Here is a 17,893-nt window from a genome sequence, read left to right as displayed (position 1 = left end):
GAACAGGGCCAAAGAGTCGGAGCGAAAATTGTTTGTGGTTTTGCTTTAGCACAAACGAAAGTTTTCGTCGAATCAAAATTATGGCTAGTAGACTAAGGTCAAGGTTGTTGTAGCAGGGAACAAGCCCTAGCAACACTACCGCTCTGGTTACGATACGTAGACGAGACCTTTACAGCAGAATACGATTACTTCTCACAAAGCAACGACCATACAAACCTTAACAAGGCGAGCGCAACTGATTTGACTCACCTGACAGTCTCGCAGACGAAAATAACTACTTAGACAACGTTTTCAACAAGAGCAACTATAACAAGGACTTTGTTAGACGTAACACTTACAAGGACACTGAACCTAACGTCACAAACAACGGCTTTTACTTCGGGTAGAAGAGCACAGAACGCGTCATCAGAATGGAATAAACCGAAAGCAAAATTATTCATAATTAAGGCGCTGCAGAGCAAATTTATGCATGAAAATATTAAGTTCCAAGTGTGGAAGTGTGGAAATATGGAAAGGAATACTTAAGTTGCCAACCGTGGAAGTGTGGAAATGTGGAAAAATGTAAATATGTCGTCAATATTAAGTTACCAACTGTGGAAGTGTGGAAATGTGGAAATGTGGAAATATGTAAATATGTCTTAAATACTTAAGTTACCAACTGTGGAAGTGTGGAAATGTGGAAATATGTAAATATGTCTTGAATACTTAAGTTACCAACTGTGGAAGTATGGAAATGTGGAAATGTGGAAATATGTCTTGAATACTTAAGTTACCAACTGTGGAAGTGTGGAAATGTGGAAATATGTAAATATGTCTTGAATACTTAAGTTACCAACTGTGGAAGTATGGAAATGTGGAAATGTGGAAATATGTAAATATGTCTTGAATACTTAAGTTACCAACTGTGGAAGTGTGGAAATGTGGAAATGTGGAAATATGTAAATATGTCTTAAATACTTAAGTTACCAACTGTGGAAGTGTGGAAATGTGGAAATATGTAAATATGTCTTGAATACTTAAGTTACCAACTGTGGAAGTGTGGAAATGTGGAAATGTGGAAATATGTAAATATGTCTTGAATACTTAAGTTACCAACTGTGGAAGTGTGGAAATGTGGAAATATGTAAATATGTCTTGAATACTTAAGTTACCAATTGTGGAAGTGTGGAAATGTGGCAATGTGGAAATATGTAAATATGTCTTGAATACTTAAGTTGCCAACTGTGGAAGTGTGGAAATGTGGAAATGTGGAAATATGTAAATATGTCTTGAATACTTAAGTTATAAACTGTGGAAGTGTGGAAATGTGGAAATATGTAAATATGTCTTGAATACTTAAGTTACCAACTGTGGAAGTTTGGAAATGTGGAAATATGTAAATATGTCTTGAATACTTAAGTTACCAACTGTCGAAGTGTGGAAATGTGGAAATGTGGAAATATGGCTTGAACACTTAAGTTACCAACTGTGGAAGTGTGGAAATGTGGAAATGTGGAAATATGTAAATATGTCTTGAATACTTAAGTTACCAACTGTGGAAGTATGGAAATGTGGAAATGTGGAAATATGTCTTGAATACTTAAGTTACCAACTGTGGAAGTGTGGAAATGTGGAAATATGTAAATATGTCTTGAATACTTAAGTTACCAACTGTGGAAGTATGGAAATGTGGAAATGTGGAAATATGTAAATATGTCTTGAATACTTAAGTTACCAACTGTGGAAGTGTGGAAATGTGGAAATGTGGAAATATGTAAATATGTCTTAAATACTTAAGTTACCAACTGTGGAAGTGTGGAAATGTGGAAATATGTAAATATGTCTTGAATACTTAAGTTACCAACTGTGGAAGTGTGGAAATGTGGAAATGTGGAAATATGTAAATATGTCTTGAATACTTAAGTTACCAACTGTGGAAGTGTGGAAATGTGGAAATATGTAAATATGTCTTGAATACTTAAGTTACCAATTGTGGAAGTGTGGAAATGAGGAAATGTGGAAATATGTAAATATGTCTTGAATACTTAAGTTGCCAACTGTGGAAGTGTGGAAATGTGGAAATGTGGAAATATGTAAATATGTCTTGAATACTTAAGTTATAAACTGTGGAAGTGTGGAAATGTGGAAATATGTAAATATGTCTTGAATACTTAAGTTACCAACTGTGGAAGTTTGGAAATGTGGAAATATGTAAATATGTCTTGAATACTTAAGTTACCAACTGTCGAAGTGTGGAAATGTGGAAATGTGGAAATATGGCTTGAACACTTAAGTTACCAACTGTGGAAGTGTGGAAATGTGGAAATGTGGAACTATGTAAATATGTCTTGAATACTTAAGTTACCAACTGTGGAAGTGTGGAAATGTGGAAATATGTAAATATGTCTTCAATACTTAAGTTATAAACTGTGGAGGTGTGGAAATGTGGAAATGTGGAAATATGTAAATATGTCTTGAATACTAGAGTTACCAACTGTGGAAGTGTGGAAATGTGGAAATATGCCTTGAATACTTATGGCTGGTTTTCACTAGCGATGGAGTCGGAGTCATAAGCGGAGTCGTAAGAGCGCTTATGACCTAGTGAAAATCAAAAATCGGAGTCGTAAGCGAAGTCATAAGCGCGACGGAATCGGAGTCAAAAGAATCAGAACGTTTCCATTTTCTTTCGACTCCGCTTACGACTCTGTCGCTTACGCTCCGGAATTGGAACGCTGTTTTCACTAGATCATAAGCTCTACGCTTCTGATTACGACTCCGACTCCGACTCCATCGCTAGTGAAAACCAGCCTTTAATAGATTGTACCTCTAAAAATCATACAATTGATTTTGTATTGATGGTTGCTTTATAAAAAAATGTTTGGGTTGAGAGGCTAACATTAATTTTATAACTCAACTATAAATATAGATAAATGTACATTTCATCATTTCTTACTGTGACATCCACATTATCTCTAAAGTAGCACTGCAAAATCAATTGCATGATTTTTAGAGGTACAATCTATAGCTTAATTCAAAAGATACAACAAAGTGTTCACCGAAAGTTACAGTAAGAAATGATGAAATGTACATTTATCGATACTTATGGTTGAGTTATAAACATTTTTTAGAAAGCTGTCATAACAACAAAGCATACTGTCATTATAAGACAAAGGCCATTTATGTCCAGTGCACTTCAAATTCGAACAGGGGTAATCTTCGAGGGAGATTCAACAATTGCAGTAATCATCATTTCTACCCTTCTACATTTCCAACTTTCTAGCATTATAAGGAACAGTAAAGGAACGTTTCCATATATCCAGCTTTCCACACTTCCAGAATTATCTGCAGGGGTAGGGTGGGTTGCTGGTGGGGGTAAGACTGCATACTTCCACATTTCCACACAAATTTCCACTAATTTAAGTATTCAAGGCATATTTCCACATTTCCACACTTCCACAGTTGGTAACTTAAGGATTCAAGACATATTTACATATTTCCACATTTCCACATTTCCACAGTTGGTAACCTAAGTATTCAAGACATATTTCCACATTTCCACATTTCCACACTTCCACAGTTGGTAACTTAAGTATTCAAGACATATTTACATATTTCCACATTGCCACATTTCCACACTTCCACAGTTCCACAGTTTATAACTTAAGTATTCAAGACATATTTACATATTTCCACATTTCCACACTTTCACAGTTGGTAACTTAAGTATTTAAGACATATTTCCACATTTCCACATTTCTACCTTTCCACACTTCCACAGTTGGTAACTTAAGTATTCAAGACATATTTACATATTTTCACATTTCCACATTTCCACACTTCCACAGTTGGTAACTTAAGTACTCAAGACATATTTACATATTTCCACATTTCCACCTTTCCACACTTCCACAGTTGGTAACTTAAGTATTCAAGACATATTTACATATTTCCACATAAAATAAAAAAAAAATAAAATAAATAGGAATTTCAGTGGAATCCACGGGGTGGCTCTTCTCTCCACTGTTTCCAGGTCGAATTGGAATTTGGAAATGTTGGTTTTTGTGGAGGGAGGAAAACCCTCGGAGCGGGGACGAGAACCAACAACAAACTCAACCCACATATGACGCCGAGTCCGGGAATCGAACCCGGGCCACATTGGTGGAAGGGGAGTGCTCTCACCACTGCGCCATCCCTGCTCCCCCTTATTTATTTTTATTTATTTTAAGTATTCAAGACATATTTACATATTTCCACATTTCCACATTTCCACACTTCCACAGTTGGTAACTTAAGTATTCAAGACATATTTCCACATTTCCACATTTCTACCTTTCCACACTTCCACGGTTGGTAACTTAAGTATTCATATTTCCACATTTCCACATTTCCACACTTCCACAGTTGGTAACTTAAGTATATTCAAGACATTTCCACATTTCCACACTTCCACAGTTGGTAACTTAAGTATTGAAGACATATTTACATATTTCCACATTTCCACACTTCCACAGTTGGCAACTAAGTATTCCTTTCCATATTTCCACACGTCCACACTTTGAACTTAATATTTTCATGCATAAATTTGCTCTGCAGCGCCTTAATTATGAATAATTTTGCTTTTGGTTCATTCCATTCTGATGACGCGTTCTGTGCTCTTCTACCCGAAGTAAAAGCCCAAACAACGAAGCGACTCCCGTATTAAACTATGTATTCATTTGATAATGACTATGCATTAGATTCGGTACATGAAAAAGTTCGACGTTTGAAACGAAGTCGATCTTTAGCCGTTCTATTCGACAAGCCCGGTCGAATAGAACGGCGGGGCGACCCATATACAAATCTGTCGAACCACAGGTAACCAAAGCGTATGTGACACAGGTTACCATGCAAGCGTGATTTAAGACTTTGTATGGAGTTAAAATTAAATAAAAATTTAGACAACAATATTCCCACAAAACTCACCAAAAATATAATAAAGTCTGAAAAATCTTGCCCGGTGTGTTTTGCTGTGTTTTCAATGCTTCTCAGTGCTTCTAAACGCTGTTTTGAGCGGTTTATCTCTCAGCAGCTCTTCCACGTGCATCACTGTATTATGTTAATGACAAGGTAGGAAACTGAAAGTCGAATTTGAATAAAATTTGGCCCGTCATTTGAGGAGAGCACTTCGAAAACCTCGCTAAAATTTGCTTGAAACTTAGGCACTCGCTTAACTGTCTCTCCATATGGCAAGAAGGATGATGTGCGGTCCTTCCTGGGTAGATAATTTTCGGCGAAGTTTATTTATTGAGACACAGGCCTTCGTTGAAAACAAAGTTCATTTCAAATTGGGTGCCATTTTTGCCGCCGACAGAGCCGTGTCGCTGGAATGTTGGAACAAACTCACGGTCAAACCTAGGCACGAGTACTAAAATGTGCCCAGCCGGGGAAATCCACGGGAAGCCTTTGGCAAGTAACAAACCACACCTGAAACCACACAAGCCCCCTCCCGGCTAAGTGCAGTTCTGTACCTTGGCGTGACAGCAAGAAACGTCTCTTGGATTGTATTGACTGTGACCTACCGAAACGACCAAACACGCATCGCCAGATCTTTTCAAACGACTCAGATTACTTTTCCTTCCTCCCTCCTGCTCGCAATGAATAAGCCGGTAATGAGAACTTCGAAATACAAAAGGTTTAATGAGCAAAACAATGACCTTACACGTGTGTAAAAAATGTTGCCGTTCTCGGCAAAACAACAACTTTGCGAAATTCAAGGTTTTTTGGAGAGCGTGCATACAACAGATACAAAGACAAATTTTTAGTTTCTTTCAGTCAGCTTTTATTCAATTAAAGCCAACTCGTAAGTTACGAGTTGGAAAATCGCGAAGTCAATTCACAAAAAAAAAGTAATAATAATAAATGCAAAAGTCAATTCATATTCTCAAGAGACGTTTCTTGCTGTCACGCCTAGCACGGCTGGCTGGTACAGAACTTCACTTAGCCGGAAGGGGTGTGTGGTTTGTTACGTGCAAAAGGCTTCCCGTGGATTTCCCCGGCTGGGCACATTTTAGTACTCGTGCCTAGGTTTGACCGTGAGTTTGTTCCAACATTCCAGCGACACGGCTCTGTCGGCGGCAAAAATGGCACCCAATTTGAAATGAACTTTGTTTTCAACGAAGGCCTGTGTCTCAATAAATAAACTTCGCCGAAAATTATCTACCCAGGAAGGACCGCACATCATCCTTCTTGCCATATGGAGAGACAGTTAAGCGAGTGCCTAAGTTTCAAGAAAATTTTAGCGAGGTTTCCGAAGTGCTCTCCTCAAATGACGGGCCAAATTTTATTCAAATTCGACTTTCAGTTTCCTACCTTGTCATTAACATAATACAGTGATGTACGTGGACTAGCTGCTGAGAGATAAACCGCTCTAAACAGCGTTTAGAAGCACTGAGAAGCATTGGAAACACAGCAAAACACACCGGGTAAGCTTTTTCAGACTTAAGTATATTTTTTGTGGGTTTTGTGGAAATATTGTTGTCTAAATTTCGATTTAATTTTAACTCCATACAAACTCTTAAATCACACTTGCATGGTAACCTATGTCACATACGCTTTGGTTACCTGTGACTGAATAAGGGGAATAAGTCGAGCGGTATATGGCGAGGGAGGGGGGAAATATATATTTCCCCCTCGTCCGTTGTTATCAGTTATTGTTTTCAACCCCGCCCTCCCCTTTTACAACCAAAGCCGCACCCAGCTTTTCAGACAGTTAGTAATTGACAGGGACTATTGCATATATTCAACCGAAAAGAACAAAGGAAACCGAGCCAACCGAAAAATAAGAAATATTAATTTATACTGCGCTAAATAGTTCACCTAATATTTTTGAAAATTCAAGGTGGCTCCTAACCCCCCCCCCCCCCCCCCTATAACATCTTTTTTTTAGTGAGTTTGCAAGAAGGTGCGTATTGGCATGCTAATTAGAATTCCATAGTAAAACGTTGGGATCATACAGCTCGTTTTTGTGTTATGCTAACCTAAGCTAAAACAAGGGATGTTTTTAACGGCTATATTTTTGTTATTGTTGCTTATTAAGTCGAACAATTATGACTATGTTTGCACCATTTACTGATAAAGAATAGCAGTACTTATCGATCAAATTATAACTGAAGAGAAAAGCTGCAAACCGTTATGAGCGACCTCAAAATCACAAACAGACATAGAAGCAAAAAGCTATACATGCATAGATAAGGAGATTAAAAACTATACTTTATTTTTCGTTAACAGGAACTGATTCTAGCTCTTTTGCTGGATTTCGAGCTTGCAAATGCCTGCAGTCGTTTTATCGGACAGATCTGTTTGGGGAATGCAAACCATGTGGTGCTGATGGTTTAGAATGCGCTGATGACTTCGCAACTTTAAAGTCTGGTTTCTGGTGGTACTGGGAAAATGAGACACACAAACATCTCTATAGAAAATTCACAAGCAATGTCCTTAATGTTACCGCTGAAGTTAATGCACACATTAATGGCTCGCTACCCAATCGGTCTTTAACTAAGTACCCACACGCTGTACCAAAACCTCATAGATGTCCTCGCCAAGAATCTTGTACTGGAGGTATAGATTCTAACTGCAGCACTGGATACAAAGGTCCGTTGTGTGAAGTTTGCAGTGATGGCTACTACAAGCAATTTAAAAGCTGCGAACTGTGCCCAACAAAAAAATGGATGATCGGGCAGCTTTCTATCTCGGCTGCAGTCATTATCATAATAATCGCTATCCTGGTATGGTCAAGCAAAAAGAAAAGCAAAAAGAATGTCGGGCGTTCTTCAGTGGACATTGTTCTTGGGCGGCTCAAAATCGTTATTGGTTTTTACCAAGTAACGTTTGGACTGCTTGAAGCATTTGCATACATTAAATGGCCCCAATCTCTTGCCCTGATCGGAACTTATTCCCAGGCTTTGCAGTTAAACGTGTTCCAGATTGCGCCTGTTCACTGTCTCTTCCCAGAATTGAAAATTGATGCATTTGGAGATCTTTTTTCCATACTCACGCTAAACGCTTTAGTTATCATCCTGTCGATCTGTGTTTACGGAATCAGAAAGTTTTACCTCAGATTGCGTTCCACCTTGGATGACCAACAGAAAGCCCTCAAAATGTCTCAGACGAAAGAGTTTATCTACAGAAACGCGTTTTTCATCCTGTATGTTACCTACCTCAGCACGTGTTTGAAAACAGCAGCCGTACTGCCTCTCGCTTGTCGCACGCTTTGCAGTGATGATGAAAAGGATGATTGTACCAGTTATTTAAAGGCGGACTTTGGCATCAACTGTAATAGTTCAAGATACAATCGTTTAGTCATCGTCGGATACGTTGCCGTCGGTTACGTGCTTTTCCTGCCAGCAGCTTCATTCCTCACTCTCCTCTTGAGTCAACGAAGGGCGCTGCAAACTATCCGAAACGACGACGAAGGTGCCGGTGAAAGTTGCGACGACGACAATGAAGCAAAAAGGGCTGAATTGCTTACGGGATTACGATTCCTGTTTGAAAACTACAGGCCTTCTGCATGGTACTGGGAACTTGTTGATACAGTGCGCAAGGTTATCCTGACATCTGGTTTAATCCTAATCGGCAGTGAGAGCAGGTCCTATGCAGGAATCGCTTCCATCATGTCAGGTATCTATGCAATTGGCTTTGCCGTCAAAAAACCAGTGGTAGATCCGTTCGAGAACAGGTTAATGCTAACATCTCTAGTGGTTACTTTCGTCAACTTGGGAATAGGAGCCGTGAGTAAGATTCCCAGCGAAAACATCCCTTCATCTGTGGATCATTCCGTGGATAAAATCATGTTCGAGTTACTGGTAGTTGGAGCAAATGCTTCAGTGATCCTCCTTCTAAGTGGTAAGTGCCTTTTTGTAAGTCATCTTTTTATCCAATTCAGCCTGGAAAGAGAGGGTGGGGAGACTGATCTAGAATCAGCTCGTGACGTTTAAAGTACAAACGCAAACACCACCAAACTTGCTGACTTTTCCGAAGATGTATCAGCTTACAATCTGGTATAACAGTAATTTTATCAAGTGGCTTGCTGTTACCATGCCGACAAGATATTGATAACATTGTCACCCATTATGCTTTGCACTCCTCGACGGGGAAATCTACCGTTCTCTCTGATATAAAAATTCAAGGTTTTTTTGTTTTTGTTTATTTATTTATTTATTTATTTATTTATTTGTTTAATTTTTACACGGTGGAATGAAATTCTGCTGTATCTTGCCTTATACAACATGTTCTGGATTTAATTCACAACTACACACTTTTAATTTACCAGTGGTTTTATTTGATGGATTCATTCATCATTGGAACATCTTCTTGGATACCCGTGTGTAGACACGATGGCCCGTTGCTAGGCAACTTTCCTCCGCGACGCTGTTCTGGTCATGTGATGTGTTTGTTTCTAAAATGGCATCCGTGATAATAATTTATGTAGATATATTTGCCTGACGTTGTTCCAGGCCAATATTCTCATTGTTCGTTTGTCATTTGAATTTACATAAATTATAACTCTTTCTCTGCGTGAAAATCTAACGGGGAGGGGCTCAAGGCTGTTGTGTCTCCCGAGTATCCCCTAGCCAGGGTAGGGACATGGCAGAACACAGGCCAAGGCACAAAAAGAATAACTGGGTTGGCTAAGCTGGTGGCTTTTGATCTGCTTAGCTTCGAACCTATGGCTTTCCCGATCTCCTTCAAGTACGAATCAATCAGTGGATCACACATTTCCAATTTGTTTCCGATCACCTCCTCTAAAAGCGAATCCATGTTTGTCATACCGTAATTCGGCTTGTTATTTGCGCTCCTCACCGACTTCTTTCAATGGAGAACTTCATGTTGATTATTGAAGTATTCCAAAATGTTGCTCCTCTCTCGGTAGCTGTGGAACGTCCCCTTCAATCAAGCAAAGGACGTTCGTTCTTGTCACCCGCTTTGTCATTGTTGTATGTTTTGGTTGTACACATCGCTGCGATTGATGAGCCCGCACAAGTGGGAGAAAAATACCAGCAACAGGCCATCGTGTGAGGAAATGATATTTCATAGTTTGTAGGGCTTTTCAAACCTATTCGCTGACATTTTACTCCATTAAGCGTGTTAGAAGTCCCGGTAGTCTGCCGGCGGACTACATACAGCCCGCTAGGTCGTGTATTATTTTATTGACTTTATTCTTGACGGTACATTGTGAAGATTTACGTTTGCAATCGACCTCATTTGTGTCAAATTTTATTCTAAAAGGGCGTAAATAAAATCCGGAACATGGAACATTCCGGAACATTCCGGAGCATTGAATAGAACGAAATAACTAAAGGAAAAAAATAGAAAGGATATATGAATACTGAAAAAAGAGAGAAAAATTATAAAATACATAAAATAAATCAGCTTAACTAGAATAAAAAGTCAAATTGTCGTACCAACTAACACAACAGCTTGCAACAAAATCTAACAGCCCGAATGATACTAATTGGACGACCCAAGGGAGGTTTCCTGCCCTATCACTACACAGATGTCAACAATAACAATAGTTAAAACTATCACGAGCTTAAACGAGCCAAACCAAACCCAGCTGAAATGGCCTATATGGCATCAAAAACACCATCGTTAAACACACAGAATAAGAGGTCATATTCAAAATGAGGAGATTTTCAAATATTAAACATACGATTGATGAATAAAAGGCTCTATCAAATCCGTCTTGACCAGATACAAAAACACCGGTATAGCACAGGCCTTGATAAAACCAATTTTACTCTGAAAGACATACTCGTGCAAGCTTAATCTGTATTCACATAATGTAAGCGGATCAGTATCTTCAAGAGGAACAATCTTCTTATACAGATATTTTTCTTTTATTGTAGTTAATCTGATTTATGTTTTTTTTTTTTTTTTTTCATAACTAAGCTTTTCAAAGTTTTAGTTTTCAAATATATTTTTTCTATTTTTTCGTTAATTTATTTCGTTCTATTTCATGTTCCGGGATGTTCTGAGATGTTCCGGAATATCCCATGTTCCAGATTTTAAAGAAACTCCAAATAAACCCCATTTAACACAGATTTCATTGATACGCGACCCTCGAATAAAAACTCCCGCGAGCATTTGGCCATTCGCTTCCGTCAATCATGCGCTCCTAATATGGTGTTATAGGAATGCCGCTCTTGTATTCAAAAATATGGCGGCCACTTTGTAGCCTGTTCGTTCGACATGGTTGCTTCTTCTTCTTCAAGTTTACGTTGGCGACTGGTGTTTTGCTCGTGCAAGGGTTGAGCGCAATCGCTATAGCAAGACTTCGATCTGAAAGTGGGGTTGACATTTGTGAAGAAAATTCGGAAAAATACAGAAATACCTCCACGGTTGATTTCACAGCCCGGACGGGAAAAGCAAGCCAAATGGACGGTAGGTGAAAAAAGAATCGCATAAATCGGCATAAATAAACGACCATGCAGTAGATGACATTGATCACCTTTTATCATTTACAGCACATGATGTATTGTTTATAAGGAGAGTAATTGAGCAATATCCAGGAGTGTACGAAGATGAAAATATACAGGGATGGCTCAGTTCAGTACGCAAGAGGAAAGACAGTCAGAGCGGTGGCTTTTTATCAATCGATGCTCAACCCCTGCACGAGCAAATACACCACTCGCTAACGTAAACGGGAAGATTAAGAAGCAACCATGTCGAACGAACAGACTACAAATTGGCGGCCATATTTTTGAAAACAAGAGCGGCATTCCTATAACACCATATAAAGAGGGCAGGATTGACGGAAGTAAATCGCCAAATGTTCGCGGGATTTTTTATTCGAGGGTCGCGTATCAATGAAATCGGTGGTAAAAGGTTTTAGTTTATGGCGTCATGGCTTGTTGTGTAACGGGATGTAAATTGTTATTGTCTTATCCTGTGCGAATTCGGTCATGCAATTTATTCAACCGAACGTTGTATTTATGCGTACCCCTCGATGCCATTTCTTCATGTGGTCTACGGCCATGGAAAACTAGGATACCCAGTAAAACATGGTTTTAATTATTCGATATTCATACAAATATATAAACAATAGCCTCCATTTGGCGCGAAAATATGCTCAGATATTTGTCCGCGGACATTATCTGTTCCGAGAAGCGAACAGTTTTCCGAGAGCGAAGCTCGAGGAAAACTGTGAGCTTCGAGGAGCAGATAATGTCCAAGGACAAATATCTGAGCATATTTTTAAAGTCAAATGGAGGCTATTGTGTTTATTATCCTTCAAATATGCGGGAATCTCGGGGGAATCGGCAGGATCTGCCATTCTGTCATATGTCAATCACGTCAAAGTTTGTCATTTGGCTTCCAAAATCTCCACGTCAGTTCGCTTCCGGTCGAAAGCGTTTGTTTGGGGAAAAGGTAAAACATTTGAAAGGAAAGTAAACTTGTTTAATTCCGTGAAAGACAAAAGCAAGATACAAGTGGCGGATAAGGTTACAGGGAATCTAACTACCTCTCGAGGACAAGCTAAAGATCACTGAAAGCGAAAAACTGTAAAGTATCGCATTCCGAAAAAAGTGTAAACTGCCGTCGACGAAACAGCCGGCGCTTTGTCGTTCTCTTCGTTTATCTCGTGTTCAATTGGAGCAGCACTTTATATCGAAAATACACCCGAAAACGACCCGTGAAGAAATCGAAGCTGAACCTGCAGTCGGATACGACGCCACCGGTTGTTTTTGCTGGATTCCATCAAAGCGCTTTCTTTGCTAACTTGACATTGAATGGAGCCAGCAACGAAGTCATTCACAATCACTGAGGATTAAACTTGTTGCTCGAGAGTAGGACGAGCTGCTTCTCTTCGTAGAGAATTTCGACATCTCGGGGTATCATGGCTGGTTTTTGTTTCGTGGACGATATTTTATGTTCGTTAGCGATCTCGACCAGGTGAGCATTGATAGCATCATTTACCGGCTTGAACTCTGTCAGTAATGGCACTGAAATTTATGTTTTCGTTATTTAAATTCTTTATATCCAGGCCAGCACGAATTGCTCTCGTTGAATTACAACTGTAATATTATGCCGTCGTGTGAGCGAGCTTCGAGTTTATTAAATAAACTCGTTTAATAGCTTGTTGATGGCTTTTTCATTTCGCCAGACTGAAAGAAAACCATAAATACTCTTAAATGAGATGGGCTAAAACTTTTCGCCTTTCATATTTTTCAGTTTTACCACATTTTTAATTCAAGGACTGTTAAACAGAGTTCAAACCAAGAGAAAATGTCGCAAATACGAGCTTGAGTATTTCAACATTTCGTTTACGAACAGCTTACCGTCAAAAACGTTTAGAGCGTATGTTGTTTTCTGGTACTGGTTTATCGACCAGCAGGTTTATCTCTTCTTCTGTCACAAAAGCAAACCGTTCCCCCATCTTGACATTCATTTTAATTGCAAACTTGACGCTCCTTGAAGGTTTTGAAATTGGGGAATATCACTTGGGGAATATCCTCGGATATTCCCCAGTTTTAGCTGGGGTATATTCGGTCACGTGAGGCGTTTAGACCAATCGCACGCGAGCGAAAATATTTGATGGATTATAATGAATAATATAAAATATTCCATAAATATTTGCATCGTGTCATGTATCGAGGGTTGAGAACACAAATACCATAATAATGCAAGTTTTACTGTTAATCTTTCTCGCACGTTGATGGCAAATTTAGCCCGTAAAACAACATCAAAGCCGTGGTTGACTAGGATCCATTAAGGCGGCTTACTACAGGTGTTGCACTATGTGAGCGTAATATGCGCGCTCTCCCAACACGAAAGCATCACACGCGTGCGAACCGATGCGAGCTTGCGACCACGCAAGCAAAAATAACAAAATGGCGGCCCTCGGAAAAAAAAACAATTTTACCATATACCGAGTAGGTTCCAGAAGTGTACTAAGTAGTTAAATTATGTTTGGGCTTGAAAACTGATAAAACGTGTTTCCTAATGGTTGCTGGTCCTTAACAGCCTTGAAGCCTTTGCAGAGCTGCGGAAAATCCCTGAACACGAAGGTAGCATGCGCTCACCAGTTGGAGCGCGCGCGCACGCTGCAACCCGGGTTTTCCCTGAAACAAGCATGCGCAATGGCTTTCCTACCGTAGATTGCGAAAACCATTTTTTCTCGCTAAATTTCTACAAATCTAGCCGTACAACCTACATTCAAATATTTGCTATATTTTAGAAAGTTTCAAATAAGGCAAAATTTCAAAATCTTGTCATTTGCCAAATTTCTACCTGACAGAGGTTCGTGCTCTTACCTGCAAATACGTATTTTTGCCCACTTTCCAAATCCTGAGATTTTAAAGTAGGGTAGTACGGCCAGATTTAGAACCAGACAACTCTAATGGCAAACTTTATTTCTGACTCAAAAGTATCTCAATTGTATTTATTGTGCTAAAAAAATTGCAAAACATCTCCTTCTGGCGTTCTTCTTAAGTTTGATTCAAGGCCTTCTTTCACACCAGAAAACTGAAGTAAGCCACCTCAAGTCTGTTCAGTCCAGTCCTTCGCATTTCGCGTGCCTGACTATAGATACGGCAAATACAATTTCTCTTTCTTATCCTTACGGATGGATACTATCTCTTCTTTGAAACAAACGATATAGATGTGCAAAGGCGGCATTCTGTTAAGCCATTTCTCATTAGCTGATCGGACAGCGCCGGGTATCATCCGAACATTTCTAATTAACTTTCAAGCGATTCCAATCTCTTCTAACGATCACAAGACCTCTAGACAAAACTGAAGAGCTACAAGCCATCAAGGTATCAACTACACTGTAACTGGGTAGTTGTTCCCAATAAAAATCTACAATGGCCATACTAGTACTCAAACAAAGGTTAGGCATCTCAAACAGGTAACATATGATGAACGTTTCATAGCTATCAGCTAAAAAAATAAACTTTTCCACTTCTCAGCGGACAGTTTAAATTTTGGCCAATCCTCAGTTACTGTGTTTTCAAAAGGTAACACAAATTTCCCTGGGACTGATGTCTCTAAGGAATAGGCCTTTTGCAACAGTTGATCACGTGACCAAAAATTGGCAAACTTGCCAATAGCTGCAGCTATATGAATTACAAAAATGCAAAAAGATTTTGTGCCAGTTTAAAAATTGGAAAATTTACAAGGATTTGTATGGAAAAGCACTAAAGCGTGACTGGATGGCAAGCTGGCTTTTTCTCACACAAATCCTTCTAATTTTGAACGTCCATAAAAATTTCTCTTTCGAAGATATAAGCCTGGCAATTCGCATGCCAGGTTGTTTTCTTTTTTACGCTCTTTTCAGTTTTGATAAAATTATTTGCTAAAAATAGGTAAATCATTGTGTTTAAGAGAAGTAGGTAACGTGATCAACTGTTGCAAAAGGACTATTGGGGAATTTCCATATTTCAGTAATGTGTAAATAACGGATTCGAGGAAAAAACAGAGAAGCAGACCAACGAGTATTGCATTGCCCTTTTTCATTAACGGCGGCCGATTTATTATTCTTTTCAAATATGTTAATAGGCCTTACCAACTTCGTTTTAAAGTAAAAATTCTACTGAATTTTGCCTTTGCTAGCTAGCCTATTAAGGCTAATTTCCATGAAAATGAATTAATAATTTAGCGGCTGCCATTTATGGAAAAGGTCTATAAGTAAAAGCAATCAATACCCAATGAGGCAGGTTCAAAGGTTTCAAATTTCTAATTTCTCAATCCTAGAAAAAGATTCTTTAACTCTCCCATTACAATATAAGTAATTTAGTTTATTTTGTCTTTTCAGTCCAGTACATTATATACATTTATCGTTACGTCAAAGAATGGCGCAAAAATCCAAAATGGTCCCTATCTTGTTGCCTCGCCCTGTTGTTACCTTTGAATGAACTTCAGGGCGAAATTCGAGGATTGGCTGGGACTAACGTTCTTAAGCAACAACTTCAGACAGGTAGAATTGACATGCCGTCCATGACAACCGCCATAAAAGACAGCGGCGTGGTCAACTTCACCCTCGAAGAAGAGGAAGAATCAACTGAGAATCCTTCAAGGAAAGAAGACGAAGAACGGCCCGGCAACGTCGAATCCCACACTGATGTGACCGTCGTCACTATCCACACCGCTAAACCAACAAAATCATATGATACTAAACTTTGAGCAAATGATACGCAATCAACGTTGTAACTGTTTTTTTTTTGTGGTGGTGATTGTGCTTGTTTTTTGTTTGTTCGTTATTTTTATTTTGTTTTCTTTTACTTTTTATGTTCTTTTCTATTCACTTGCGCAAAAAGAAACGCAGCCTTCAGTTTTTAAATATAATTTATAAGATAGAAGTGTAAAACGTGATCTAGGCGTCATTCCACTCTGAAATAATTGTATGATTTAAGTACGTAGAAAGAGCGGGGGCTAGATTACATTGCCAACGCTGTTACAAAAAATCAATCCGAGAGACATAGATACCTATTAACTGCTGCTGTTCTGAATTACGAATTAGTGAGTGAAGTCCAAGTGAAATAATTTTAATAATCAATTAAGTGAATCATAATTATTAGTATTGTACCAGTAAACTAGTACAATTATGATTACTGATCCATTAGTTCATGAGTAGACAAAAATTAAGCTATGATCCCACAGGATGAATGACTTTAATAGTAGCGAATCCCAATAAATAACAAAGGGAAAAGCAAACATGAGGGAATAATAAATATACCTTCTCTGTGGCATGCTAATTAGTGAGTTATGGGATGCTACCTTCCATAAGAGTAAATCGCCTGAAAAATGGCTCATAACAAGAAAGATTTAGTAGATAACATAAAAGAAAAGAGGGAGTAGATAACATAAAAAGAAAAGGTTTAGTAGCTACGAGATATAGTAGATAATATAAAAAAATTTAGTAGATAACATAAAATAAAAAGATTTGGTAGATTATATAAAAGAAAGGATTTATTAGATAACATAAAAACGAAATATTTAGTAGATAACATTAAAAGAAAAGATTTGGTAGATAACATAAAAAGGAAAGATTTAGTAGATAACATTAAAAGAAAAGATTTAGTAGCTAGGAAAGATTTAGCAGATAATATAAAAAGAAAAGATGTGGTAGATAACATAAAAAGGAAAGATTGAGTAGATAACATAAAAAGAAAAGATTTGGTAGATAACATAAAAAGGAAAGATTTGGTAGATAACATAAAAAAGAAAAGATTTAGTAGATAACATTAAAAGAAAAGATTTAGTAGATAACATTAAAAGAAAAGATTTAGTAGATAACATTAAAAGAAAATATTTAGTAGATAACATAAAAACAAAATATTTAGTAGATCAATTAAAAGAAAAGATTTGGTAGATAACATAAAAAGGAAAGATTTAGTAGATAACATTAAAAGAAAAGATTTAGTAGCTAGGAAAGATTTAGCAGATAATATAAAAAGAAAAGATTTGGTAGATAACATAGAAAGGAAAGATTTGGTAGATAACATTAAAAGAAAAGATTTAGTAGATAACATTAAAAGAAAAGATGTGGCAGATAACATAAAAGAAAAAGATTTAGTAGATAACATTAAAAGAAAAGATGTGGCAGATAACATAAAAAGAAAAGATTTGGTAGATAATATAAAAAGGAAAGATTTAGTAGATAACATTAAGAAAAAAGATTAAATAGATAACATTAAAAGAAAAGATTTAGTAGCTAGGAAAGATTTAGTAGATAACATAAAAAGAAAGGATTTAATAGATAACATTAAAAGAAAAGATTTGGTAGATAACATTAAAAGAAAAGATTTAGTAGCTAGGAAAGATTTAGTAGATAACATGAGAAGAAAAGATTTAATAGATAACATTAAAAGAAAAAAATTAGCAAAAAACATTAAAAGAAAAGATTTGGTAGCTATGAAAAGATTTAGTAGATAAC

At 37.8% G+C, this 17,893-nt stretch overlaps 1 protein-coding gene across 1 annotated transcript; it reads left to right on the top strand.

Annotated features, from left to right (window-relative positions):
• The first annotated feature begins 4,684 nt into the window (after positions 1-4,684).
• LOC146485659 (uncharacterized) lies at positions 4,685-16,423 on the top strand. The gene is made up of 3 exons (XM_085102920.1): positions 4,685-4,720; positions 7,206-8,859; positions 15,773-16,423. The coding sequence occupies exons 1-3, from the start codon at positions 4,685-4,687 to the stop codon at positions 16,138-16,140; spliced, it is 2,058 nt and encodes a 685-aa protein (XP_084959046.1). The 3' UTR covers positions 16,141-16,423.
• Positions 16,424-17,893: the final 1,470 nt, after the last annotated feature.

Source organism: Pavona decussata, unplaced genomic scaffold (assembly GCF_977016875.1).
Source record: "Pavona decussata unplaced genomic scaffold, jaPavDecu1.1 SCAFFOLD_25, whole genome shotgun sequence".
NCBI classification, from domain to species: Eukaryota; Metazoa; Cnidaria; class Anthozoa; order Scleractinia; family Agariciidae; genus Pavona; species Pavona decussata.
Note: the sequence above shows the minus strand (reverse complement) of the source record. Positions and strands in the feature narration are given on the sequence as shown.

What these genes read in the sequence shown, in the direction of transcription:
- LOC146485659 (XM_085102920.1), top strand. Translation starts at nt 4,685, where the DNA reads ATGTATTCATTTGATAATGACTATGCATTAGATTCG. An exon ending in ATGACTATGCATTAGATTCG is followed by an intron (nt 4,721 to 7,205) that starts GTACATGAAAAA and finishes ATACATGCATAG; the next exon opens with ATAAGGAGATTAAAAACTAT. An exon ending in AGTGATCCTCCTTCTAAGTG is followed by an intron (nt 8,860 to 15,772) that starts GTAAGTGCCTTT and finishes TTGTCTTTTCAG; the next exon opens with TCCAGTACATTATATACATT.